The following is a 23,339-nucleotide window of genomic DNA, read 5'->3' on the forward strand; positions in this document are numbered from 1 at the left end:
ACCAATGGAATAGAATAGAGAACCCAGAACTTGGCCCACAAATGTACGGCCAATTAATTTTTGACAAAGCAGGAAAGAGTATCCGATGGAAAAAAGACTGCCTCTTTAGCAGGTGGTGCTGGGAGAACTGGACAGCAACATGCAGAAAAATGAAACTAGACCACTTTCTTACACCATACACAAAAATCAACTCAATATGGCTGAAGGACCTGAATGTGAGACAGGAAACCATCAAAACCCTCGAGGAGAAAGTAGGAAACAACCTTCTAGACCTCAACTGCAGCAATTTTCTACTCGACACGTCCCCAAATGCAAGGGAAATAAATGAAAGCAAAAATGAACTCTTGGGACCTCATCAAGATAAAAAGTTTCTGCACTGCAAAGAAAACAATCAAGAAAACTAATAGGCAACCGACAGAATGGGAAAAGATAGTTGCAAATGACATATCAGATAAAGGGCTAGTATCCAAAATCTACAAGCAACTCACCACACTTCACAATCACAAAACAAATAACCCAGTGATGAAATGGGCAGCAGACATGAACAGACACTTCTTCAAAGAGGACATCCAGATGGCCTACAGGCTCATGAAACAATGCTCAACATCACTCATCATCAGGGAAACACAAATCAAAACCACACTGAGATACCACCTCACGCCAGTCAGAGTGGCTAAAATGAACAAATCAAGAGACTATAGATGCTGATGAGGGTGTGGAGAGATGGGCACCCTCCTGCACTGTTACTGGCAATGTAAACTGGTGCAGCTGCTCTGGAAAACAGTGTGGAGGTTCCTCAAAAAAACTATCCATAGAACTCCCTTATGACCCAGCAATAGCACTGCTAGGGATTTACCCAAGGGTTGCACAAGTGTTGATGCATAGGAGCACATGTACCCCAATGTTTGTAGCAGCAATGTCAACAATAGCCAAAACATGGAAAGAGCCTAAATGTCCATCACCTGATGAGTGGATCAAGAAGATGTGGTATATATATACAATGGAGTATAACATGGCAATGAGAAAAAATGGAATATGGCCATTTGTAGGAAAGTGGATGGTCCTTGAGGATGTCATGGTAAGTGAAATAAGTCAGGCAGAGAAAGACAGATACCATATGTTTGCACTCATAGGTCTAACAGGAAAACAGGAGAAACTTATTGGAGGACCACAGGGAGGGGAAGAGGGAAAGAGAGTTGGGGAGAGAGAGGGACACAAAACCTGAGAGATTATTGAATACTGAAAACGAACTGAGGGTTGAAGAGGAAGGGGGAGGGGGGAAAAGAGGTGGTGGTGATGGAGGAGGGCACCTGTGGGGAAGAGCACTGGGTGTTGTATGGAAACCAATTTGACAATAAACTATTAAAATAAATATTTGCTGAAGTCGTATCCATTATTTAAAAAAAAAACAAAACAATGTGAATCTGCTTGCTACTTTCTATCCCTGAGTCAAATCCTTCATATAACTACCAACTTATCCCCCATGCCCAACCCATCAAATCACATTTTAAAACCGATAATGGTGGGCGCCTTGGTGGATCCATCAATTAAGCTTGTGACTCAGGGTCAGGTCATGATCTAGTGGGCCATGAGTTCGAGCCCCGTGTTGGGCTTTTTGCTGACAGCTCAGAGCCTGGAGCCTGCTCCCGACTCTGTGTGTGTGTGTGTGTGTCTCTCTCTCTCTCTCTGCTTCTCCCCTGCTCATGCTTTTTCTCTGTCTCTGAAAAACAAATAAACGTTAAAAAATTTTTAAAAACTGTTAATGGCATGTTCTAGGCACTGTCGACAGAGCTGCAATACGGCTTCCAGTGGCACAAAGCTTACATCCCTGTGGGGGAGAATGGCAACAAACAAAACATTTGCTTTGTGAGGAGTGTGCAAGAAAATGATGCGGGTCCCTGCACTGGCCTGGAGAGAAGGTATCTCCTATCCCTGAGCCTCAGAGATGGTGTGAGGATATCTTTCAAAACATTCCTTGGTAACTTAAAAGCCTGGACCTGCAATGCTTTTGGAGATTGCAAAATTGGTCTGAATATGAAACTGTTTCCAGCGCCCAAACTGCCTCACCAAAATAGCTTGTAAGCATTTCACCAATTTTCTCATTTGAAGGCCTCCAAAATTAAAGACTTACGTTATAAATTTATTATAAAGGACAAAGGCATTTTCCAAATTGCCTTCTTCCATATACACCGCAGCCATCCTCTCCATCTCTACTCCAGATCTGAAGTAGCGGCGTGGAGTGATATCCTCAGTGATGGTGATGTTGCAACCAAGCTTGCTCAGGGCACGGACTCGCTCTTCCGGGCTGAGGGAGACATCTGTATGGTCGGGCATAGCAGCTAACTTTTTCTGCAAAGCAAAATTTGAATCTCTGGTTACAGTAAGAAAGAACCAGGAGCTCCTAGGTGGCTCAGTCGGTTGAGCATCCGGCTTCAGCTCGGGTCATGATCTCGAGTTCGTGGGTTTGAGCCCTGCATCGGGCTCTGTGCTGACAGCTCAGAGCCTGGAGCCTGTCTTTGGATTCTGTGTCTTCCTTTCTCTGACCCCCTCTGCTCACGCTGTCTCTCTCTCCCTCTCAAAAATAAATAAAACATCAAAAAATTAAAAAAAATAAGAAAGGAACAGGACTGCGATTCTGGATGTAGTTTCTGTACTATGTCCCTGACACCAGTACCAAAGGAAAATGTTCTGTAAGAGTTAATGATATGAAATAGCAAAACCTTTGTATGGAAGCACGTGGGCGATGCACCAAGTGCATGTGACAAATTCTTAAGCATGCAGATTTGTAAGACTTTGTAATATGCTGCATATTTGCAGTTCCCAGCCTCTGTATCATGGTGTCATATGGAATAAACTTTGTTTGTAGGTCTTTAAAAATCATTTTTGGAAAGGATGATCAAGATACTGCATGCAGTGGTATAGTAAAAGCAAACCACAAAAAATACCTCTGGAAAAAAATGAAAGAAAGAAAGAATGGAAAGAATCTAAGGACATGCCTGGATGAACATCACAGCCTATCCATGAATTTATTGCCTTTGCAAGTTTTAATATTAGTTGTGTATAAAGAAAACATTGTACTGCTGTCCTTGAATGTCATAGTTGAAGAGAATTTTTTAACGTTTTTATTTATTTTTCAGAGAGAGAGAGACAGATTGTGAGTGAGGAAGGGGCAGGAAGAGAGGGAGACTGAGAATCTGAAGCAGGTAGGCTCTGAGTTGTCAGCACAGAGCCCGGTGCGGGGTTCAAACCCACGAACTGCAAGGTCATGACCTGAGCCAATACTGGACGCTTGGCCAACTGAACCCCCCAGGTGCCACGTTGGTTACACACACACACACACACACACACACTCGACACACATCTCCAGGCTAAACATACCTTTGTGTTGGGGTAAGTCTCTTTTAGGGCTCAGGGTCCAATTATGGGCAGTTCCTGAGTATGCAACTATTTTAGGCCATTTTAAGTAAAGTATCATTGACCCTTATTTGCTCATGGATATTTCCATCCTAGGCCACGTGAGGGACACCAACAGGTGGATTCCTGCCCAAGGTGGGGTCCATATCATTGTACTTTGAAGGGTCTCTGAGAGATGGTTTGGATTCAAAGTTTCTGCAAGCACTCAGTTCTCTTCCAGAATATATCTAGTTTAATAAGAAGCTTTGAGGATCTCCCTGCTTCTTTATTAAGTGAATGAAACCCCACCAACAAGTCCTAGACAAGCCTTTTCAAGCATATGGACCCCTCCCATTTCTATTTAACATAAAAAGACTCTTAGACCTGCCCATCATAGTTATAGCACATAATAGGCACTGTTAATTAGTACCTGATGGAGAAAATAATGAAAATGATTACTAAGAAAAGTCAGTCATATAATCAGTACAGTTGTATTTTCCTAATAAAAACAGCATCTTTACACATCTGAGAAAACACGGAACATACACATTCAGGATAATTATATGATTATTCAATAAAAAGGTCAGCGCCTCAGAAAGGCAAAAAAGTCAACAAATTACTTCCTGTTAAAGGCCACATAGCAAATGTTTTAGGCTTTGCAGGCCATATAATCTCCATCACGGCCACTTACCTCTTCTGGGGGGAAAGCGGCCGGAAACAGCTTGCAAGCAAATGATCCTGGTTATATTGAAAAATGTTTATTTACAAAATCAAGTGGTGAATTTGGCCCTCAGACCATAGTTTGCTGACCCCTGCTTCAGACTGATGCTTCTCAGGAGCGCCTGGTGGCTCAGTCAGTTAAGCATCTGATTTTGGCTCAGGTCATGACCTCGCAGTTCATGGGTTTGACCCCCGCATCAGACTCTGCTGACAGCTCAGAGCCTGGAGCATGTTTCAGATTCTGTGTCTCCCTCTCTCTCTGCTCCTTCCCTGCTCATGCTCTGTCTCTCTGTCTCAAAAATAAATGAACATTTAACATAAATTTAGTCTGATGCTTCTCAAAGCATGATCCAGGTACCAGAAATATCAGCATCAACTGGGAGTTTCTTACAAGTACAAATTCTTTTTTCAAAATAATATTTATTTTTGAGGAGGGGGTAAAGCAGAGAAAGGGAGGCATAGAATCTGAAATGGGCTCAAGCTCTGAGCTGTCAGCACAGAGCCCAACATGAGGCTCCAACTCACAAACTATGAGATCACAACCTGAGCTGAAGTCAGATGCTTAACTGACTGAGCCACCCAGGTGCCCCAGGTACAAATTCTTAACAGGCCTCCCATTGCATCTAGAGATGGGAGTCGGGCTTGAAGATCCCAGGTTTGAACTGATGTCCCCAGAGGCACTTACACATGCTGGGTTGGGAATCATTGTTTAAGACCACTCACCATCCTTCCATGCAAGAATGGAATCAGCCCAGAGCAGACTTAGCTCCCCAAGTCTGCCTCAGTCAGTCAAGGGTAGGTGGGCTACAGTCTGGGCTGAGCATTTGATGAAAGGGTCTGTAGATAGTTAAACAAGAAATCAAGGTAGATACAATTTTTGTCTGGCTTTGAATTACTGAGCCAAGGTTCAAGGTCAGGGTGCAATGAATTGGACCTTTGCAGGTCTTGCAATGCCCTGAGGACTGCTTTGGTGGCAGTTTTGTAGCAGAGAGGACCCCAGAGACCTGGAATCATTCTTCTGAAAGGTGTACTCTATGACCAACCAGAGAGGCACTAACATGTTCCCTCTTTTCCTTCTCCCTGAGAAAGCTCTCAGGGCCTTGGCTTCCTTGCCTTGAAGGTCTCCAGCTATGGCTCCCAGGAGTGGGTGGCAGTTCAATTTAGAACAGAAGGGATAAGGGGAGCCTGCGTGGCTCAGTCCGCTTAGCATCCGACTCTTTATTACGGCTCAGGTCACGATCTCACAGTTCGTGAGATCAAGCCCTACGTCAAACTCTGGGCCGAAGGTACAGTGCCCGATCTCTCTCTCCCTGCTCCACCTCCTTCAAAATATATAAATAAGCATTTTTTAAAAGCAGAAACAACAAGAAGACATATCAGCTCCCAGAGCCTATCTTCGGGTCCAAGTTATGAAGAATAACTCATACACTGGATGTTTGACTGTGGCACCTTAAATCGATTCTCACGTGGCCCAGAATTCTGAGATTAGACAGGTGTGACGGAACTCAGCCCTTCCTAAGCACTTCACCTTAAATTAAGGCACACTTCCTTCTAGCCAAACTCGGCTGCCCCGTTCTGGTTTTCGAAAAGACTTTCTAACTGCAGAGAAGCCGTCGGAAGCTTCCTCTCCTCAGAAACAGGAATCAAAGCTTGTGGATCCTGAGCCTCGGGCCTGACCATGTGCCATCTTGTCACCCCAGGACAGGAAAATGACGCCCCACCTTTCTCTCACCAACGTCACCTGGAGTGCTCAGCAGCATTAAAGGAAAATGTCACTCTTCACCAAAGAGAAAGGCTTTGGGGACATCAGCAAATGATTGGGAAAAAGAAAAATCTACAGAAATTAGCACATTTTCCACAAGGGCTTTCTGGCCTCCTGTGCATGCAAAAATAATCTGTCCGCTTTTTATTACTATATGGTCCACAATGAGTTATAATTATTTGTGGACAGTGTTTTCAATTCTGTAGAAACTCCTTGAGGGGCAAGAACCATTGGCCATCCAACCTCGTTCCCTAGGATGTAGGTATTCCTTGTGGCACGGACGATGATCAATAAATGTACCACATAAAGGAGAGAGAAAAAGGTGCAGTATGATTATAACTAGAGTATCTTTTTCCCTGAAAGTAAAAATAAGATTTAGTTTTCCTCTACTGAGTGGTCCTCTTCTTCCCAAACTCAAAACTGGTTTCAGAAGTAAACTGGGAAGAGCCTAACGCCTTCATCAACCTCTAACACTCAGTTTGCGTGAGGGTCTTGGGCGGACATACAAATTCTCCAGCTGAAAAAAGCCCCTCTGTTCATTTCTACATTGACATGTCCACTGAGATTTTAATCATTTCTACATAATGTTCTTGAAGACACACGAGACACTCGAAGAGGCGGAATGAGGCCGCCTTGATCACCCCACAGCACCCTGACCTTGTGGGGCCGGAAAGTGAACAAGTTCCTCAGTTCTCTGCTCCTCGCCCTCTCCGAGCGGTTGGGCATGTGAAGGGCATTCCTGGCCCCGAGGACTTGGGTCCTAACCTACTTCGGAGCAAGAACCAGGCCCTGTACTTCTCTGTGTTCTGGTGCTAAACTTTGTGGAGGCCAGGCGCTCAGTACCCTGCTGGCCACGCGGCCACGGGGCCACGGGGCTGCCGCAACAGGTGGGGAGGCTCGTCGGGAGAAGGGTAACGGTCCCCTTTAGCAAGCCCCTCTGACAGGCTGGGAACATTAAAAATGTTGTTCCCGATTGTCATAAGGCATAAAGTACAAAAACGGGGCCATGGAGATTATATAATGTGCCTACATTCTCACCCAGAGAACGATCTGGGACACAGAATATGCCTCCGTGATCCCAGCGCCCCGTTACTTCCTCTCCGCCATCTTGTTCTGCCAAAATGGATCTGGAGAAGGTGTACATGGTGTTGGGCTGTGAGGGTAGAAGTGAGAGGACGGAAGTTTCAAGTGTGCAGACATTTACACAGGATCCCAAAGTCGTGTTTACACGTGACATACAGAATGTGTCCCTGGGTCCCTACCACGCAAGGTAAGCCTCCAATTTTTATCTGGAGAGACGCTGAGGTCCCTGCTGCAAAATCACCCCTGATGGTCTCCTTTCCTGGTGTTCTGCTGAAGGACCGCATCTTGGAGTCTGACCAGAGCAATTAAAATTTCACACTTTTGTGGACCAAAGAATTATTTTTAGTTCTAGCAAAGACGGCTTTATTAGTCACTTCCTCAAAGGAGAGGACCACACAGATGGATGAATTGCAACAACTGCTAAACTTCTTGAAGTAACGGTGACTCATTTCACATTTGGTGCGTTTCTGTTCTTCTTTGTGGGTTTCAGACCATATGTGAACTCTCAGTGGGGGCTACCTACCAGAGAATTCACAGTAAATGGTTGATCCATGCTGTCCAGTCCACGGTATGAAGGTGTCGACGGCTTCTTCCCAATCACTTCATCTGTTTCAAAGACAAAAAGCAGAACCACAGTTATTTTTTAAGAATTCAAGTCTCAAATCTCAGACCCTAGGGTTATTTCTGGCTCAGAATATAAACAAATTGAAATGACTTATATAACCTGAGTGTTTGGAGAGACTTTGGAAATCCCTTCCTGAACATACAAAACTGCAGGTTGTTATGGCTGCTTTTCAAGCAGACCTTCCTCGGGGCGCCTGGGGGGCTCGGTCGATTAAGCGTCTGACTTCAGCTCAGGTCATGATCTCATGTTTGTGCGTTTGAGCCCCGAGTCGGGCTCTGTGCTGACAGCTCAGAGCCTGGAACTTGCTTAGGATTCTGTTTTTCCCTCTCTCTCTCTCTCTCTCTCTCTCTCTCTCTCTCTCTCTCTCTCTCGGCTCCCCGCCCCCCACTCATGTTCTGTCTCCCTCTGCCACTCAAAAATGAATAAATGTTTAAAAAGCTGACCTTCCTCTAAAAGTGGGAGTGTGAAGAGGATTAGTTATAGCTTAGCACCTGGTGTATCTTCTAAGTGTTTTCTTTTCTTTCTTTTTTTTTTATGTTTGTTTATTTTTGAAAGAAAGAGAACTGGCACACATGTAGGGGAGGAGCAATGAGTGAGAGGGGGAGACAGAGAATCCCAAACAGGCTCCTCACTATCAGCACAGAGCTCAATCCCACGAATCATGAGATCTTGACCTGAGCTGAAGTCAAGAGTCAGACACTTAACCAACTGAACCACCCAGGTGCCCCTGGGTGTTTTCTTACTTAGGACTCCATGGTTAAAAAAGGGTCTTTCTACCAAGGGTCTTAAGAGCTAAGAGCATGGACACTGGAGCCATGGACTCCTACATGTGCAGTCAGTCTGGGCCTAAGCTAAGCTTTGGAAGGTGGAACTGTGACAACTCTGTGACTCCTGCCCTCTGGTATCCATGGGATTGTGGGATCCCCCTGCTTCAGTGTGGATGACACCTATAACTAACTTCTAATCAACAGAACACAGCAAAGGGGATGGAATACTGCTCCCATATTTATGTTATGTTACATGGCAAGGATGAAGAGATTTGCCAGATATATTAAGACATCTAACCAGTTGGCATTCAGTTAAGCCAAAGAAAGTGTATCTGGGTGGGCCTGGCCTAATCAGGTAAAACCTTTCAAAGCGAGAGATCTTCTCCTGCTGACCTTGAAGACTCAGTTGCCCTAAGGACCAGAGCACCAGGACCATGTGAGTTTGGAAGAGCACCTGGAGCCTCAGATGAGGTCCTTACCCCGGTCAGCAACTCCAGTCCTGCCCTGTCATACCCTAAACAGAGGACCCAGGTCTGCAGTGCCCAGCCTCCAGACCCACAAAACTCTGAGGTGATAAATATATGTTGTCGCAAGCCACGAAGCTTGTGGTGATGTGTAAAGCAGGAGATACGCGACTGCACGTAAGTTTTACAGCCTTTTTGTGCAAACTGACAGTGGGGGAAATAAGCTGACCTATGTCATAGAGTGGTGACAAGGATTTCATGAGTTGGCATAGAAAGTGCTTGGGGGAGTGCTTAGCACACAGTCAATATTATAAAGTGTTAGCTATTATTAGAATCTTTATTTTGCAGTTGTGGAAACAGGCTCAGAGATGTTACGTGAATGGGCTCAAGTTCAAAGTCCCTCAATGAATACTAGTCTCCTTCTTTTTTGTGCTGCTGTAGGTCAGGCAATGCATCACCACCTCCCACTTCTAAATTTATTTTGACCATTTACTCCACTAATCATCTATGTGATGCTGGACATGGGTCTTTTCTGCAGTTCCTCATTTATGATATGAGGGGCTTAACCTATATTCATTCAGATTAGAGCATTCTGTAATTCTAGAAATCTCAGACCTAGATCATTCAACCCTCCTGTCCTTTTGTTCTGGCCTGAATCCTTGCCCAAGAAATCTTTCAAGGAAAGTCAGGTTGGCAGGTTCTAATGTTTCCCCTTCATTCTCTCCAGTGATGCCTGGAGTAACACTGAGATCTGAGATTGCAGAACAGAGAGACGGGGAGAGAGACAGCCGGAAGACAGTCGGCCAGGAGAGAGACTGCCGGGAGAGAGATAGCCGGGAGAGGGCTAAGTGTCGTGTAAAACCCTAACTAATTCTGGTGGCACTGAATGTAGGCAGCCCCATTCAGGGAATTACCCATCCTCAGTGAGAAGAAATAAACCAAGAAAGAAAGAAGGAAAGAAGGAAAGAAAGAAAGAAAGAAAGAAAGAAAGAAAGAAAGAAAGAAAGAAAGAAAGAAAGGAAGAGAGGAGGGAGGGAAGGAAGGAGGTAGAAAGGATGGAAGGATGGAAAGAAGAAAGAAAGAGAGGGAGAAAGAAAGAAATAAAAAGGAAAGAAGGAAGGAAAGCAGGGAGGGACGAAGAAAAACATGAAAAGAGTTAAAGAAACAAAACAAAAAGGCTTATGGGGAATTGGGGGCTGGGTGGGAGGAAGGGAGGGAAGGGGACAAGAAAATGCTAGTTAGTCATTGACTAGGGACTTGCAAAAACCTAGAATATTTTTTAGGGGTTACTCAGATCTGTAAACGGAGAACAAATAATTTTAACAGTTAAAAACATTAGCACAGCAGTTCTTAAACTTTACTGTACCTAAAAGTTATGTAAACCTGAAGCTTGTTTAAAAATGCAGATTCCTAGGGGGCCTGGGAGGTTCAGTGGGTTAAGCATCAGGTCATGATCTCATGGTTGGTGGGTTTGAGCCCTGCATTGGGCTCTGTGCTGACAGCTCAAAGCCTGAAGCCTGCTTCAGATTCTGTCTCCTTCTCACTCTGCCCCTCTCCCACTCGTGCTTTCTCCCTCTCTCTCTCTCTCTCTCTCTCTCTCTCTCTCTCTCAAAAAATCAATAAACATTAAAAGAACTTTTTAAAATGCAGATTCCTAGAATTTACCCACAAGGATTCTGAACCCATCAGTTTTAAGCTCACCAATAGGCACTGATTGTTAGGATGGGGCCCAGGTATATCTGATTCATGAGATTTCCAAACAGTATTTTGAGACAGGATTTGCGAAGCAGCAAGCAGGGTTCTTAGCTGCAAGCAAAGGCACAGACTCTTGAAGTCACAGGATAATGTAAAGATCACAAATTCTCAGGGAGGCCAGATAACCAGGGCTTGGAGGCTCCGTGCCCAGGGACCTGATCACAAATCACTGGGCAGCACTGGTGTGATGGGGAGAAGTCCGTGGCTTCCGGCATCACCACCCACCGCTGCCCTGGAAAGTAGGTGGGCTGGTCACGAATTGCTACCTGTGGCCTATTTCTGCTGCAAAGTAAGGGATGGAGGTGCCTGGGTGACAGGCCTACAGCCCGACACCAGAAAACACAGACATCTGGCACTTTACCTTTCCATAGGAGTGAGAGAGCTGGATCCCACTGGGAGACAGATTCAGTGGATAAGGAAGATGTGGTTTATATATACAATGGAATATTACTTGGCAGTGAGAAAGAATGAAATCCTGCCATTTGCAGCAACATGGATGGAACTGGAAAGTACTACACTGAGTGAAATGAGTCAGTCAGAGAAAGACAGATACCATATGTTTTCACTCATATGTGGATCCTGAGAAACTGAACAGAAGAACAGGGGGAAGGGAAGGGGAAAAGAATAGTTACAACAGAGGGGGAGGTAGGCAAACCACAAGAGACTCTTAAATACAGAGAACAAACTGAAGGTGGATGGGGGCGCGGGAGAGGGGAAATTGGGTCTTGGGCATGGAGGAGGGCACCTGTTAGGAGGAGCACTGGGTGCTGTTTGTAAGCAAGGAATCATGGGAATCTACCCCCAAAACCAAGAGCTCACTGTACACACTGTATGTTAGCCATCTTGACAATAAACTATATTAAAGAAAACAAAAAAAACAAAGAAAAGGTAGATTCAGGGCTGAGTGGCCAAAAACAATGCTCAGTGTGCACCAAACTCAAACCAACTTCTCCGTAATGAGCTTCTGAATGTATCAAACGTTTAATTCACTAGATCTTAAATGTCAAAATGTATTCACTTGCCAGAGACGGAAACTGTTCACTATTAAGTCCCACGTGAAAATTTATTTCTAATTCATAACTAGAAACCAACTCCCTTCAAATCTAAGATGAAATAAGTTTATAGACCACTCAGTCAACATGTTTTCTTTTGGACCAGTCACTACTCAGTGGCAGTGGTCTGGTCTTCATTTACTGTTTCATCTCTAATCCTAGTGCTTACCAATTTCAGTACAAACAACTACCCAGGTCAGCAGAGTCAGGTTGTGTTCTCTAGAGAAAGGGCTGTCAAAATGCAGTCCAGGGTCCCCAACGTCCTTTGAAGGGATGTGCAAGGTCAATATTATTTTCATAATGTCAGGAAAACATTATTTGCCCCATGGCCATTACTCACAGGTGTAAGTGGATGGAATACTTATTTGCATATTCCTGTCAATGTCTGTTTTAATTTTCAATATGGTAAATCTGAATCCATATGGCCCACATACACAAAGCTTTTCGGTATCCTTGGTAATTTTTAAGAGTGCCACAGGATCTTAGAACCAAGAAGTTTGGAAACTTCGGCTCCAGATCAACCATGTGAACACACAAGATGAAATCCAAACCTCACCAGGCTACTCCAGTCTAACCGAAATATAGTGGGCCTGAAGAATTTAAAAGAGGAGAACTACTTGTGCTCCTGGAGTCCTATTAAAATAATTGAAAAACTGAGGGCATGGGGGCACCTTGGTGGCTCCGTGGGTTAAGTGTCCAACTCTTGATTTTGACTCAGGTCATGATCCCAAAGTCATGGGATCAAGCCCCACATCGGGCTCCATCCTGAGCGTGATTCTCTCTGTCTCTCTCTCTCTCAAGATTCTCTCTCCCTCTGCCGCTTCCCCATCTATTCTCTTTCTTTCTCTCAAATGGAAAATAAATAAAAAATAAGGAAATATTAAAAAAAAAAAAAAACAGAGGGCACAGTCAGAGGGGCCTGACTTCACAGAGACCTAGAGAAACGCCACCCACTGCTTGGTACCAGTGATGTCCACTGTCTTTTTCTAATAGAAAAGTATAATTTTTAGCTGATGTATGGCCACCCAGGGAAAGTCTACATTTTCCAGCCTGTCTTGGCCTTCGATGTGGCCATGTCCCCAAGCCCTGCCAATGGGGTGTGACCAGAAGTGCTGGGATCACCATCTGGATCCAGAGGAAGGGACGCGTCCTTGGCCACCGGCTCCCGCCCCTCCTGCTGGCTGCAAGGCGGGCCCGTGAGCCGCCCCCATCAGGAGCAGGGGCCCTGGCAAAGCCAGAAGGGAGCAGGAGCCCTCTGGCTGGGTCACGCTCAGACACTTGCCAGAGACAACTTCCTTCTTGTGCAATCCTGTTTCTGTGTGTGGGCAGCTGGAGCAGTGTCCTGACAGATGCGGGTGTTTTACCTGGAAAGGATGATTCAGCCCAGCCTGGGGGAGACTGTGCGCAGCCAGGATGTGGGAACACACTCCACCATGCCCCTCCTCGACCCACCGTCCTGCCTCCACACCTCCGGCCTCGCTACAGGGAGTCGCAGAAACCATCCCCCTTCCTCCTCCTGTCCCCACAGCTCACCCAAATCCTGCCCAGCCTGTGAGAGCCCTCGTACCAGTCCAGAAGGTTCTAGAGCATCCGAGCCTTCTGTTAGTATGTCCCTCATGCTAACAGACAGTATAAGCTACAGCCCCAAAGGCAATTTGATTGTTATAAATGTTTCCTTTGGTTGTTATGGTAAACAATTTTTAAGTTAATTATCAATAGTTAAAAATTGGGAGATTTCTTATAAAAATTCAGGTTTCAGCTTCTCTTAAACATTAAGTATCAGAGGATCTGGCATCACTAGACCCAGTACCTCGGACATTTATTTGTTTTTATCTTCTGTTCTAAGTTTAGAACAGTGCCTGCTACAAATACATATTTGTTGAGTGAATGAAGAAGCAATTCTCTTAAAGTTTACAGTATAGACCCCATCGCATTCCCAGGTCTAACAAAAGTAAATACTTGGCTTTAAATCTGTGCTAAAATATGCCCCCCAAATGCACCAGCCTTCAAGAACACATAAGTAGCTCATTCAATTCTCTTAATACATGCCCATTCATTAATTCAATCATTCATTCATTCAACAAACATCCACTGACCATCTAGGATGTATGAGGCATTGTTCTTGGCATGTGACACCTAATCAAAACTGGCAAAGATTCCTGCCCTTCATGGAGTTTACATTCTGGCTGGGGGAGAGAGATAAATAATAAACCTCTTGGGACACCTGGGTGGCTTAGTCAGCTAAGCATCTGACTTCAGCTCAGGTCATGATTTCATGGTTCATGGGTTTGAGCCCTGCGTCAGGCTCTGTGCTGACAGCTCAGAGCCTGGAGCCTGTCTTTGGATCCTGTGTCTCCCTCTCTCTCTGATCCTCCCCTGCTCATGCTGTCTCTCTCTCTCTCTCTCTCTCTCTCTCTCTCAAAGATAAATAAAAAATTTTTAAAAATTTTAATAAAAAATAAATAATAAACCACTTACATTAATTGTATAGTAAGTTAAAAAGTAACACATACTTTTGGAAACAGGAGCCTTGTGGAGTGGTTGGCTGGGCAGCAGACAGCAGTGTGAAGTGGGATTTTTCAAGGGAGGTCTCACTCTGAATCCAAAAATGAAGCAAGGGCGTGAAGGAGGTGAGGAAGAGGAGAGAAGAGACGGTGCAAAGGCCCTGAGGTAGAAGCATCAGCATGCTTGAGAGAAAGCAAGAAAGCAGCTAGCTGAAGCAGAGAGGAGACTAAGGAAATGAAACCAGAGGGGCGAGGAAGGTGAGGAGGGGTGTAGGTCTCCATATCCACTCCTGCTCTTGCTTGGAGTGAAATCGGAAGCTTTTCAGAAAGTTCAGCAAAGGAGTGATATAAATGGCATCATAACTTTATTTTACTAGTTTTTAGAAGTGGTTTTTTAAAAAATTTTTAATGTTTATTTTTGAGAGAGAGAGAGAGAGCATGAGTGGGGAAGGGGGAGAGAGAGGGGGAGACACAGAATCAGAAGACAGGCTCCAGGCTCCGAGCTGTCAGCACAAAGCCCTATGCAGGGCTTGAACCTGAACCCACCAACCTTGAGATCATGACCTGAGCCAAAGTCGGATGCTTAGCTGACTGAGGCCCCCAGGCACCCCAGCATTATAAAGTTAAAAAGCCCCCTGGGTGTGCAAGGGAAGAAGCAGGCGGTCAGTGAGGGGGTCGCTGCAGGAATCTAGGGTGGAGGTCATGGTGTCTTGATGACACAGGAAGAGGGTGACAGTGCGTCAAGCCAGGAGAATGTTGAGTCTCTGCTGAGGACCTTAGGACATTAGGACAGGCAAACAACTGAAGTGTCATAGCCAGAAGCAGACGGCACTTGGGGGAAGGCAGTGACCTGCATGATGACAGCACAGGAGGCAGGCAGACGTTGGCCACACCATGCTGTCCAGCCTCTCACCTTCCGGCCACCATGGAGGGAAGCTGGGCAGATGACCACAGGTGCTACAAGGAAGTCATGCACTGCAACTTGGAGTATCACAAAGAACTGGGAACAAGACACAGAGGACGCTGAAGCAGATGGAAAGTCCTCACCATCACACACCAGTAAGGGAGCACGGAGGCTCCCTTGGGAAGTGGAAGCTCGAGGGGCACCCGGGCAGGTGCAGCCTTTGGTGCTGGCCTGGTAGGGGGTGGGGAGCCATGGCTGCACCATCCCCTTGCCCGGCGTCCTTCCTGGACTGCACCCCATCCCAGGCTCACCTCCCTCGTCCACAGCCGGGCTCATGATGGCCCCCAGCTGACTGCACACTCATCAGATAAGACTGCTTCCAGCCCAAACTGACACCTCTGCCCCCAAGGGGAGCCCACCTTCCTGCGACTTGATGACCTCCGAAACACAGGCCAGAGACCCACTTACCCCACTCTGCACCCCTCAAGAGTTCTATCTGCTTCCCTGTCTGTTTGCCTGCACCCCCAGCCCCCTTCCTGGCTGTCACCTCCAAAGATGCACCGTTTTTCTCTTCAAATGACTTTTTAAAAGAGGAATACGGGGGTGTGTTCTTCCCGTGAATCCTGGCACACAAGGGCTTGGGGAACTGGTCGACACCGTACCTATTTACACTGAACGCATTAAGGCCAACTCCTGGCCCAGCAGGCCGGCAGATGAGGACCTGCTGGAGCCAACCAACAACTCCCAACCTTGCCCAAGGCAGACGCGATGGAAAGAGGGTGGCCTGCGAGGGGCAGAAAGCCTCTCCAAGGTGGCACTGTGCAGCTCTGAGGTTCTGAGTTTACTCTCCCTATGTTCACACAGTTTTACAGCCCAAGAGCAGAGTCCTTTTGACTTTGGGTCCCCATTCCATGTCACCAAGTTCCAAGTTCCCCACCACAGTGCAGAGGCAGCCCACAAATCTGCCTTTGAATTAACAACCAGCAACAGGGGCACCTGGGGGGCTCAGTCGGCTAAGGATCTGACTCTTGATTTCAGCTCAGGTCAAGATCTCACAGTTCGTGGGATGGAGCCCCCCCCCCCCCCCCCCCCCCGCCCCCAACGTCAGGGCTCTGTGCTGATGTGGAACCTGCTTGGGGTTCTCTTTCTCCTTCTCTCTCTGCCGCTCCCTTGCTCCTTCTCTCTTCCTCTCTCAAAATAAATAAATAAGAGGTCAGTTAAGCGTCCAACTCTTGATTTCTGATTTCAGTTCAGGTCATGATCTTACTGTTCATGGGTTCAAGCTCCGCATCGACTGGGTGCTGATAGGGGAGCCTGTCTGGAATTCTCTCTGGATAACTTCTCTCTCTGCCCCTCCTCCACTTGTACACACACTCTCTCTCTTTCTCAAAATAAATAAACATAAATAAATAAATAGACAAACATTAAAAAAGAAAAAACCAGCAACAAGTATTGCCAAGCATGAAGAAAAAGACATCTGATGTAGCACAGTGTTTATTTTGTGACATTTCAAATCCCTGAACTTTCCTTTTCTTTCTTTTTTTTTAAATACCATTTTCGGTGGCTAAGCTGAGAATTCTGACCCACTATCACACACAAAACCATATTTTCCAGAATCCAGAGGAGTCCACCAAGCAGTGAACGGTCTCCTTAGAGGCCCGGCACACACAGGAGCTGGCGAGGCAGGTTCCCGAGGGCGCCATGTTCTCTGGAGCACACCTGGCGACCAGAGGGCCATGGTGTGAGCTGGAAAGCAGAAGCATCCCGCCGGCGTGGGGAGGGAGGCTAGAGCGCCCCGTGCCACCCGCCCCCCCCGACCCTCACTCCCAGCTGGTCCACCAGCAGCCTTTCTTGTCCCCACTGGGCTAGAGTTCACGCTCCTCAGGAACAACATGGCACACGGGGTTTGGTGGAGACAAATAAAGGAAAGGACCATAACCTCGGCCTTGAGCGGCAGTGTCATAATTTGATTTAAATAAAAGGAGGCAAAGTGTCACTCACATGCCTCAAATGACGGAGGCTGGTGGAAGCGTCTCCAAGTCACGTTCTTAGAGATTGGGACCTGCTTGAGGAACACAATGACCACAATGCTGTCCATTTCAAAATATATACAAATTCCAGACCTGGAAGCCAAAGATTACTATGATTCTTTTATCCTCATCTGTGCATATCTGCCAATCAGAACTATGCTTGATCAAGTAAATGTGCTGAACAAATAAGAGGGTACCTATTTGAGGGTACCTACAACACTGATAAGATGAATATGAAACTCATTAAGAAAAGTAGAAATACATTTTGTTGCATGTTTTCCCTCTACTTGTAAGTACCGTCTGGGAGAACCGACTAGGCATTTGTCTCTCATCCCTAGAGGGAAGGACATTCTGAGTTCAGGCTTTAGATTAGATCAATCAGCAAGAATGCGGTTGCTACAGGAAAGGTTATTAAACAAATCACCACTCCCGACGCATGTTTGAAATTACTTCAAGGTAAGTCTAGGCAACCTTGAAAGCTATCAAGTCTCCCCTGGGTCGTAAAGTAATTATTTCTCATAGTGCCATATCATTACTATCCCGATGCCAGAATGGCATGCTTGGTCACCTTTAGCACCAACAGCTCAGGCTTTGGGGCCAAAGACACCAGTAGGAGAATCGAGCTTCCGCCACTTATGAGTCGGGAGGGCTGTGACATCTTTTTGTGTGTTTTATCTTCCTCTCTGAAATGGAAGGGAAGAACGCTAATCCAGAAGAAGCTTAAGCATATAAGATATATGCGAGGTAATACATCAGTAACAAATAAAAGTTCCATTACAACGCACAGTGGAAACATGAGAGAAAATCAGTCCCTTCACACCGGGTGCTCGGAGAAGTGAGGTTCACTGCTTCTGTCTTTCAGTGTTGATTTCTATTATTACAGACATCAGCAATGACTGATGCTGAACGGCTTGCTTCATTGTAATTAGTTTCCGACAGACTCTGTCAGTGATCTCCCAGGCAGCTACCTGCCCCTCACCCCACCCCCACGTCTTCCTTGCCAGCGGGGCCTAACCTCATGAGACATCTTCCCTTCCCAGTGTCCTTTGCACGCAGGGCTTGGCTGGCTGGGGAGTGACCAAATCTTGAACAATGGGACCAAAAGGGGTAATTTAGTTAGGAGGATTTTGAGCGAGATTTTCCTAATACCAGGAGACATTCTGGAAAATACGTGACGTTTCATCGGCTGGGCATGTGTCCGCATGCGAGATGTGAAATGCAGCTTGTTTCTTGCAATGCAGGAGTTGTGCCCAAGAAGCTGTGGGTGGGTAGAGGATCCCAAGGAGGGGAATGAGCCTGCTTCGGTGACTGCAGAGCTGCAGCAGCTCTCCTCTGAACTGACAGCATGTCAGGTGTAAGTGCCATGGTTGAAGGCACTCTGGGATTCTGTAGCCGCTGCCTAACTCATGTAGGGGTCCTCTGGCAACGTAATGAACTCGCCAGCTATGTAAATGTGACGGCAAAGTAGTGATTCTGAGTCACTAAAATAATAATAGTAGGGGCACCTGGTGGCTCAGTCGGTTAAGCGTCCAACTTTGGCTCAGGTCATGATCTCACAGTTCCTGAGTTCGAGCCCCCTTTTGGGCTCTGTGCTGACAGCTCAGAGCCTGGAGCCTGCTTCGGATTCTGGGTCTCCCTCTCTCTCTGCCCTTCCCCTGCTCATGCTCTGTCTCTCTCTTTCAGATATAAACATTTTTTTTTTACATTTAAAAAATAATAGTAATAGTAGAAGTTTGTGAGATCTAACCAGTTTTGAAGGCAAGATCTCCATGATATTACATTCTTCTTTGATTAAAATATAAATATTATTTAACTGTTGATGATTCCACCTTATTTCAATGTACCTACCAAGGGCAATGCTTCACTCCATTTCTAATTTGCACTTGTTCAGAGAATGAATTTAAAAAGAACTTCTTTATTTAACTTCTCTGATCTCAGTATTTCTGTCCTTTTATTTTATTTTACTATGTTTATTTGCTTTTGAGAAAGAAAGAGAAAGATCACAAGCAGGGGAGGGATAGAGAAAGAGGGAGAGAGAATCCCAAACAGGCTCCCCGCTGTCAGCACAGAGCCCAGTGTGGGGCTTGAACTCATGAATCTTGAGATCATGACCTGGGCTGAAACCAAGAGTTGAACACTTAAAACCAACTGAGCCTTCAGGCACCCCAGTCTTTCTGTCCTTCTAGTCGTAGATCACTAATAAAATAATTTAAACTCACTTGTAACGTTAAAGTGTAGACTGGACAGGGATCTCAAGGGAGATCTATATATAGAGTGAATGATACGCTGATTACAGTGAATGTGCTACGTGATTTCCAAACAGGCTGCACAGAGAGCATTTTCTTACTCTTTTTTTTCCTTTCACAGCCAAGAGCAAGCTGAGCTCTGGGCAGGTGAAGTATGACTCTAGGACTATACGTCACCTTTAATACAGCAAAAGAGCTATCATTATCATAGTAAGCACCAGTAACAGAAAGCTTCCCTTCCCTGGTTAACTGGAATGCTGCGCTAACACACCAGATCTTAACCCTCTCTGGAGCCTTCACAGGGAAGGTGCAGCTGAATTGAGAGACTCACCACCAGGGTCAGACCACTGGGTTCAAATTCTGGCTCCAATCACTCACTACAAGACCACAGCTTCTCAGACTGAGAAGTGGGGTTGGGAACAGTAACAAAGGAAAAAGCTGCCGAGGAGGAAAGATGAGCTGATGCCTGTAGAACACAGAGCATGATGCTTGGTGTCAACAAAGGGCCACCATCATCTCCAAGTGACGGACTAGGAAACAAGAGCCCAGAACAGGTAAGGGACGTGAGCCAGCTGCAGAGCAGGGACTCGGAACTAGGTGCGTAGGGTTCCTGAGTTCAGGCTCAAATAGCATCTGATGGTTGACAGTGAAATCAGGGGAAGGTCAAATCCTTGGGGCATGGATAAGAATGATAGGATTCACGGCAGACATGAAATCTCATGCCTTTGAGTCATCTGATCAGGGAATATATATGGAGGTGGTTGGTGGTGTGGGGGCAGCTGGGGTATCTGGGGGGAAACTTCTAATTGCCTTATTGGATTTTTTTAATGGTTATTGGGAATATTCCGGTTTTTTACTTTCTCCTCGAGTCAATGTTAGTAATTCGAGTTTTCTAATTTTTTCCCACTTTATCTGTGTCTCAAATGCAGATGGTATTCTCTTGAGATGTTTTAAATTATTAATGGTTCTGTGGTTAGGGCTCTTTTTTCATTCCTAATGTTAATTATTGGTGGGTTTTCTTCTTTCTTTTTGGGTTAATATTGTCAGAAATGAGGCTTTCACTGATGTTTTCAAAGAATCAGCTTTGGGCTTGATTTATCCTCACAACCTTGTTTTATTAATTTCTTGTTTTATGATTTTATTCCATTCACCATGTTTAGAATACACCATTTCTAACTTCTTGAGGATAGTTCCTTGTTTTCTATGTTTTATGATTTTTCAATAAATGTATTTAAGCATTGAAAGAAAAAAGAAATGAAATTTCAGTTCAGCATCACAGATCTTTAATTCACAATCTTCTCTCTGCCAAAGAAATAAAAGGGCATTCATTCCCCTCACTTGTCTTTTAGGCAGAATGATTGGGTGTCTGTGGACCAACCACCTGGAAGATGTAGTTTAGAAATTCAAATACATAATTATTGTACCAAGACACAGTTCAATTCAAAATATTTGCTGGTTTTTAATATAAGTTCTAAATTGTGGTATTAAAAGGCATTTCATATGCTCATAAATGTTCTAATTTAGGATTCTTTATTTTTTCTCCTTAATGAGCTGATCCAATTAATATGCATCATAAAACATTTCGAATTCATTTAGAAAATGAATCTGAGGGTCAGGGAGAAATTCACGATCTGTACTCAATTATTTCGTCATCTTAAATCCATACGAGCATGCAAATTTTGTTTTTCTGCTGTTGAGAGTCTAAGATTTCCTGGAAATGATGCATTCTAAAAATAGGCCATCCCTAAGCCACTAAACTTTAATGTATATTTTCACATACTTCCTTTATTTGCCGCAATAAGCTTGGAACAGAATAATACCATCCAGGAGTTATATAATTCATGAAGCGTAATGAGTCAGAATACATTATAAAAACAACATCATTTTCTTGCCCGCCAGTTGCCTGAGGCTCAGAGATAAGGTCAGTCCTTGGGCATGATTAATCAGTTTTATTTAATTTTCATAATTTTCCTCAGGGCAGTACTTGACCAAGATGAATGGAGCCCAGCACTACTACTCAAAAGCTATGCCGGCTGCAATATTTCTCAAAGAGCCCATCTCCGGATGCTCCCTGACCACAGCAATTGTAACCGTTCTATGCGCCCTTGCAGAGAACGGCAATCACATTTTTTGGTTTTGCACCAGACAATCTCTTCCAGGCAGTGCACACAAGCAAAACAGGCTGAGTCCTTCCCCTCCATAGCTTTTTCAGGCAGTCCATTTAAAAATCTTCAAGAGCTCCCTACCCCCACCCCCACCCCCACCTGTGCTGCCAAAGTTGTTAGTAAGGCCCTGTTTGCTCGCCACTCACTCCCTTCCTATCTTCTTGTCCTGTAGCTGACACCTCCCTACCTTGGCGTAAAGTTTCCTGAGTGTGGTTCCTGGCCCACCTGCACCATATTACTCGGTAGAGGAGGGGTGTGGTTGTCATAAGAAACAGACTTCTAGATCCCACCAAGTCAGAATTTCTGAGAAAAGCGCCCCATAGATCTGTTTTTGTCAAACAGCCCAGCAGACCTTGATGCACATTAAAAACAGATAAAACTACTCGAAGACAGTTACAAATACCCTCTTGAGAGCCTGCCCTTCATCAGCTGAATATTCCCTACTGTAGAACCAGCCCCAGCCTGGGCCTCTGGAAAGTTCCCCTACGCCTTTTCTCACCAGGCCTCTCAACTGTTCATCTTCCCTCTTTTCTGTGAATATACCTTTATTCCATAGGGCATATTTCTTTCATGACTCAAACTGAAGCTTAAGGTGAATTTTACCACCGTGTCTTCAAATGTCTTCCATCCATTTCTACTGAGACATTCAACTGGGATTTCTCACTATGTTCCAAGGCTAAAGGCATCTTTTCCACAAATATCGCTGGCTCCAAGTAAATTCCCTCATGCATTTGTACAGGATTATTTATAAACCAATAGTCTGTGCTAGGAACTAGTGATACAATGATGACTAAAGAGATAACATCCGATCTTACCACACTAACATTCTGCTGGTGGCAGGGGTGAGGCAGAGAGGTGTGGTAACTGCGGAAGCTGCTACAAAGACTGAATACAGGAAACAGAGAGTTATGCATTTTTTTTTTGACAAAAGCTGCCTCAGAAATGACTGTGTGTCTTCCTCAATGCATCAGGAGGCATCAGTTGGCATCAATTTGCATCAATTTGCCCCATTATGTGTGATGTGAACTTTGATCTCTTGGTTAAGTGATGCCTACCAGGCTTCTTCCCGGTGAAGATACCATTTTCCCCTTTGTAATTATAAAGTATCATGTAGTGTGGAAGGGGGATGGGCTAAATGGGCAAGGGGCATTAAGGAACTGATTCCTGAAATCATTGTTGCTCTATATGCTAACTAACTTGGATGTAAATTTAAAAACTTAAGTAATAAATTAAGAGAATAAATAAAGTATCTTGTAGGGAGTTAGAGAGTATACGAATACATGTCTGCCCACTAATTTTAGCATCCAAAGATGATTCTTGACTGAAACAGAGATTACTGTGGTGTTTGAAAATGGTGACTTTTCTATTTCCATCCTTCCTTCTACATTTATTAGTTTATGTGGTGTTTTTGGTTGAAGGTTAATTTTTGTACAAAAAAAATTTAAATTTTAGTCTTTATGGGGTCTGGGTTTTTCATCATTTTTTAGAAGGTCTTCAAACTCACTGACAACAAAAAAATTTTTTTCAATATGTCTGCCAATCTTTTCTTCCAGCATTTTTCTGATTGGGTATTTTTGAATAAATACCTTTGACCTGTGTGGAATTAATTTTTTGTAAGGATTAAGACCAGGCTACGGTTGCTTTTTACCACTAGGCAAAATGGCCCTGAAACCCTTCGATTATGCTTCATTTCTTAAATAACTCGCAACTCTGCCCAATAAGGTGATCTGTCCAAACTAGGCATATAGGATAGACTTATTAAATGAAAGAAATCTCTGCCAGTTACCCTTCAGTAAAAGTGAAAGAAGAAAGTCTGGCAGCAATGGATAAAGTTCCAGAGGAGAGCAAAAGGCAGCCCATGGGATGATA

General features: G+C 44.9%; 1 protein-coding gene across 3 annotated transcripts in view; it reads right to left on the minus strand.

The window, feature by feature from the left end:
• Positions 1-23,339, minus strand: part of STAMBPL1 (STAM binding protein like 1) — a 57,418-nt gene that overhangs the window by 23,389 nt on the left and 10,690 nt on the right. For all 3 annotated transcript variants that reach the window (XM_029931684.1, XM_029931686.1, XM_029931685.1), the window contains exons 2-3: positions 7,482-7,564; positions 2,132-2,349 (exon numbers count right to left, since the gene is read on the minus strand). In XM_029931684.1, the coding sequence (XP_029787544.1) occupies positions 2,132-2,349; positions 7,482-7,511 (248 nt within the window). In that variant the 5' untranslated portion in view covers positions 7,512-7,564. The remainder of the gene's footprint in view (positions 1-2,131; positions 2,350-7,481; positions 7,565-23,339) is intronic.

Source organism: Suricata suricatta, chromosome 2 (assembly GCF_006229205.1).
Source record: "Suricata suricatta isolate VVHF042 chromosome 2, meerkat_22Aug2017_6uvM2_HiC, whole genome shotgun sequence".
Taxonomy (NCBI): domain Eukaryota; kingdom Metazoa; phylum Chordata; class Mammalia; order Carnivora; family Herpestidae; genus Suricata; species Suricata suricatta.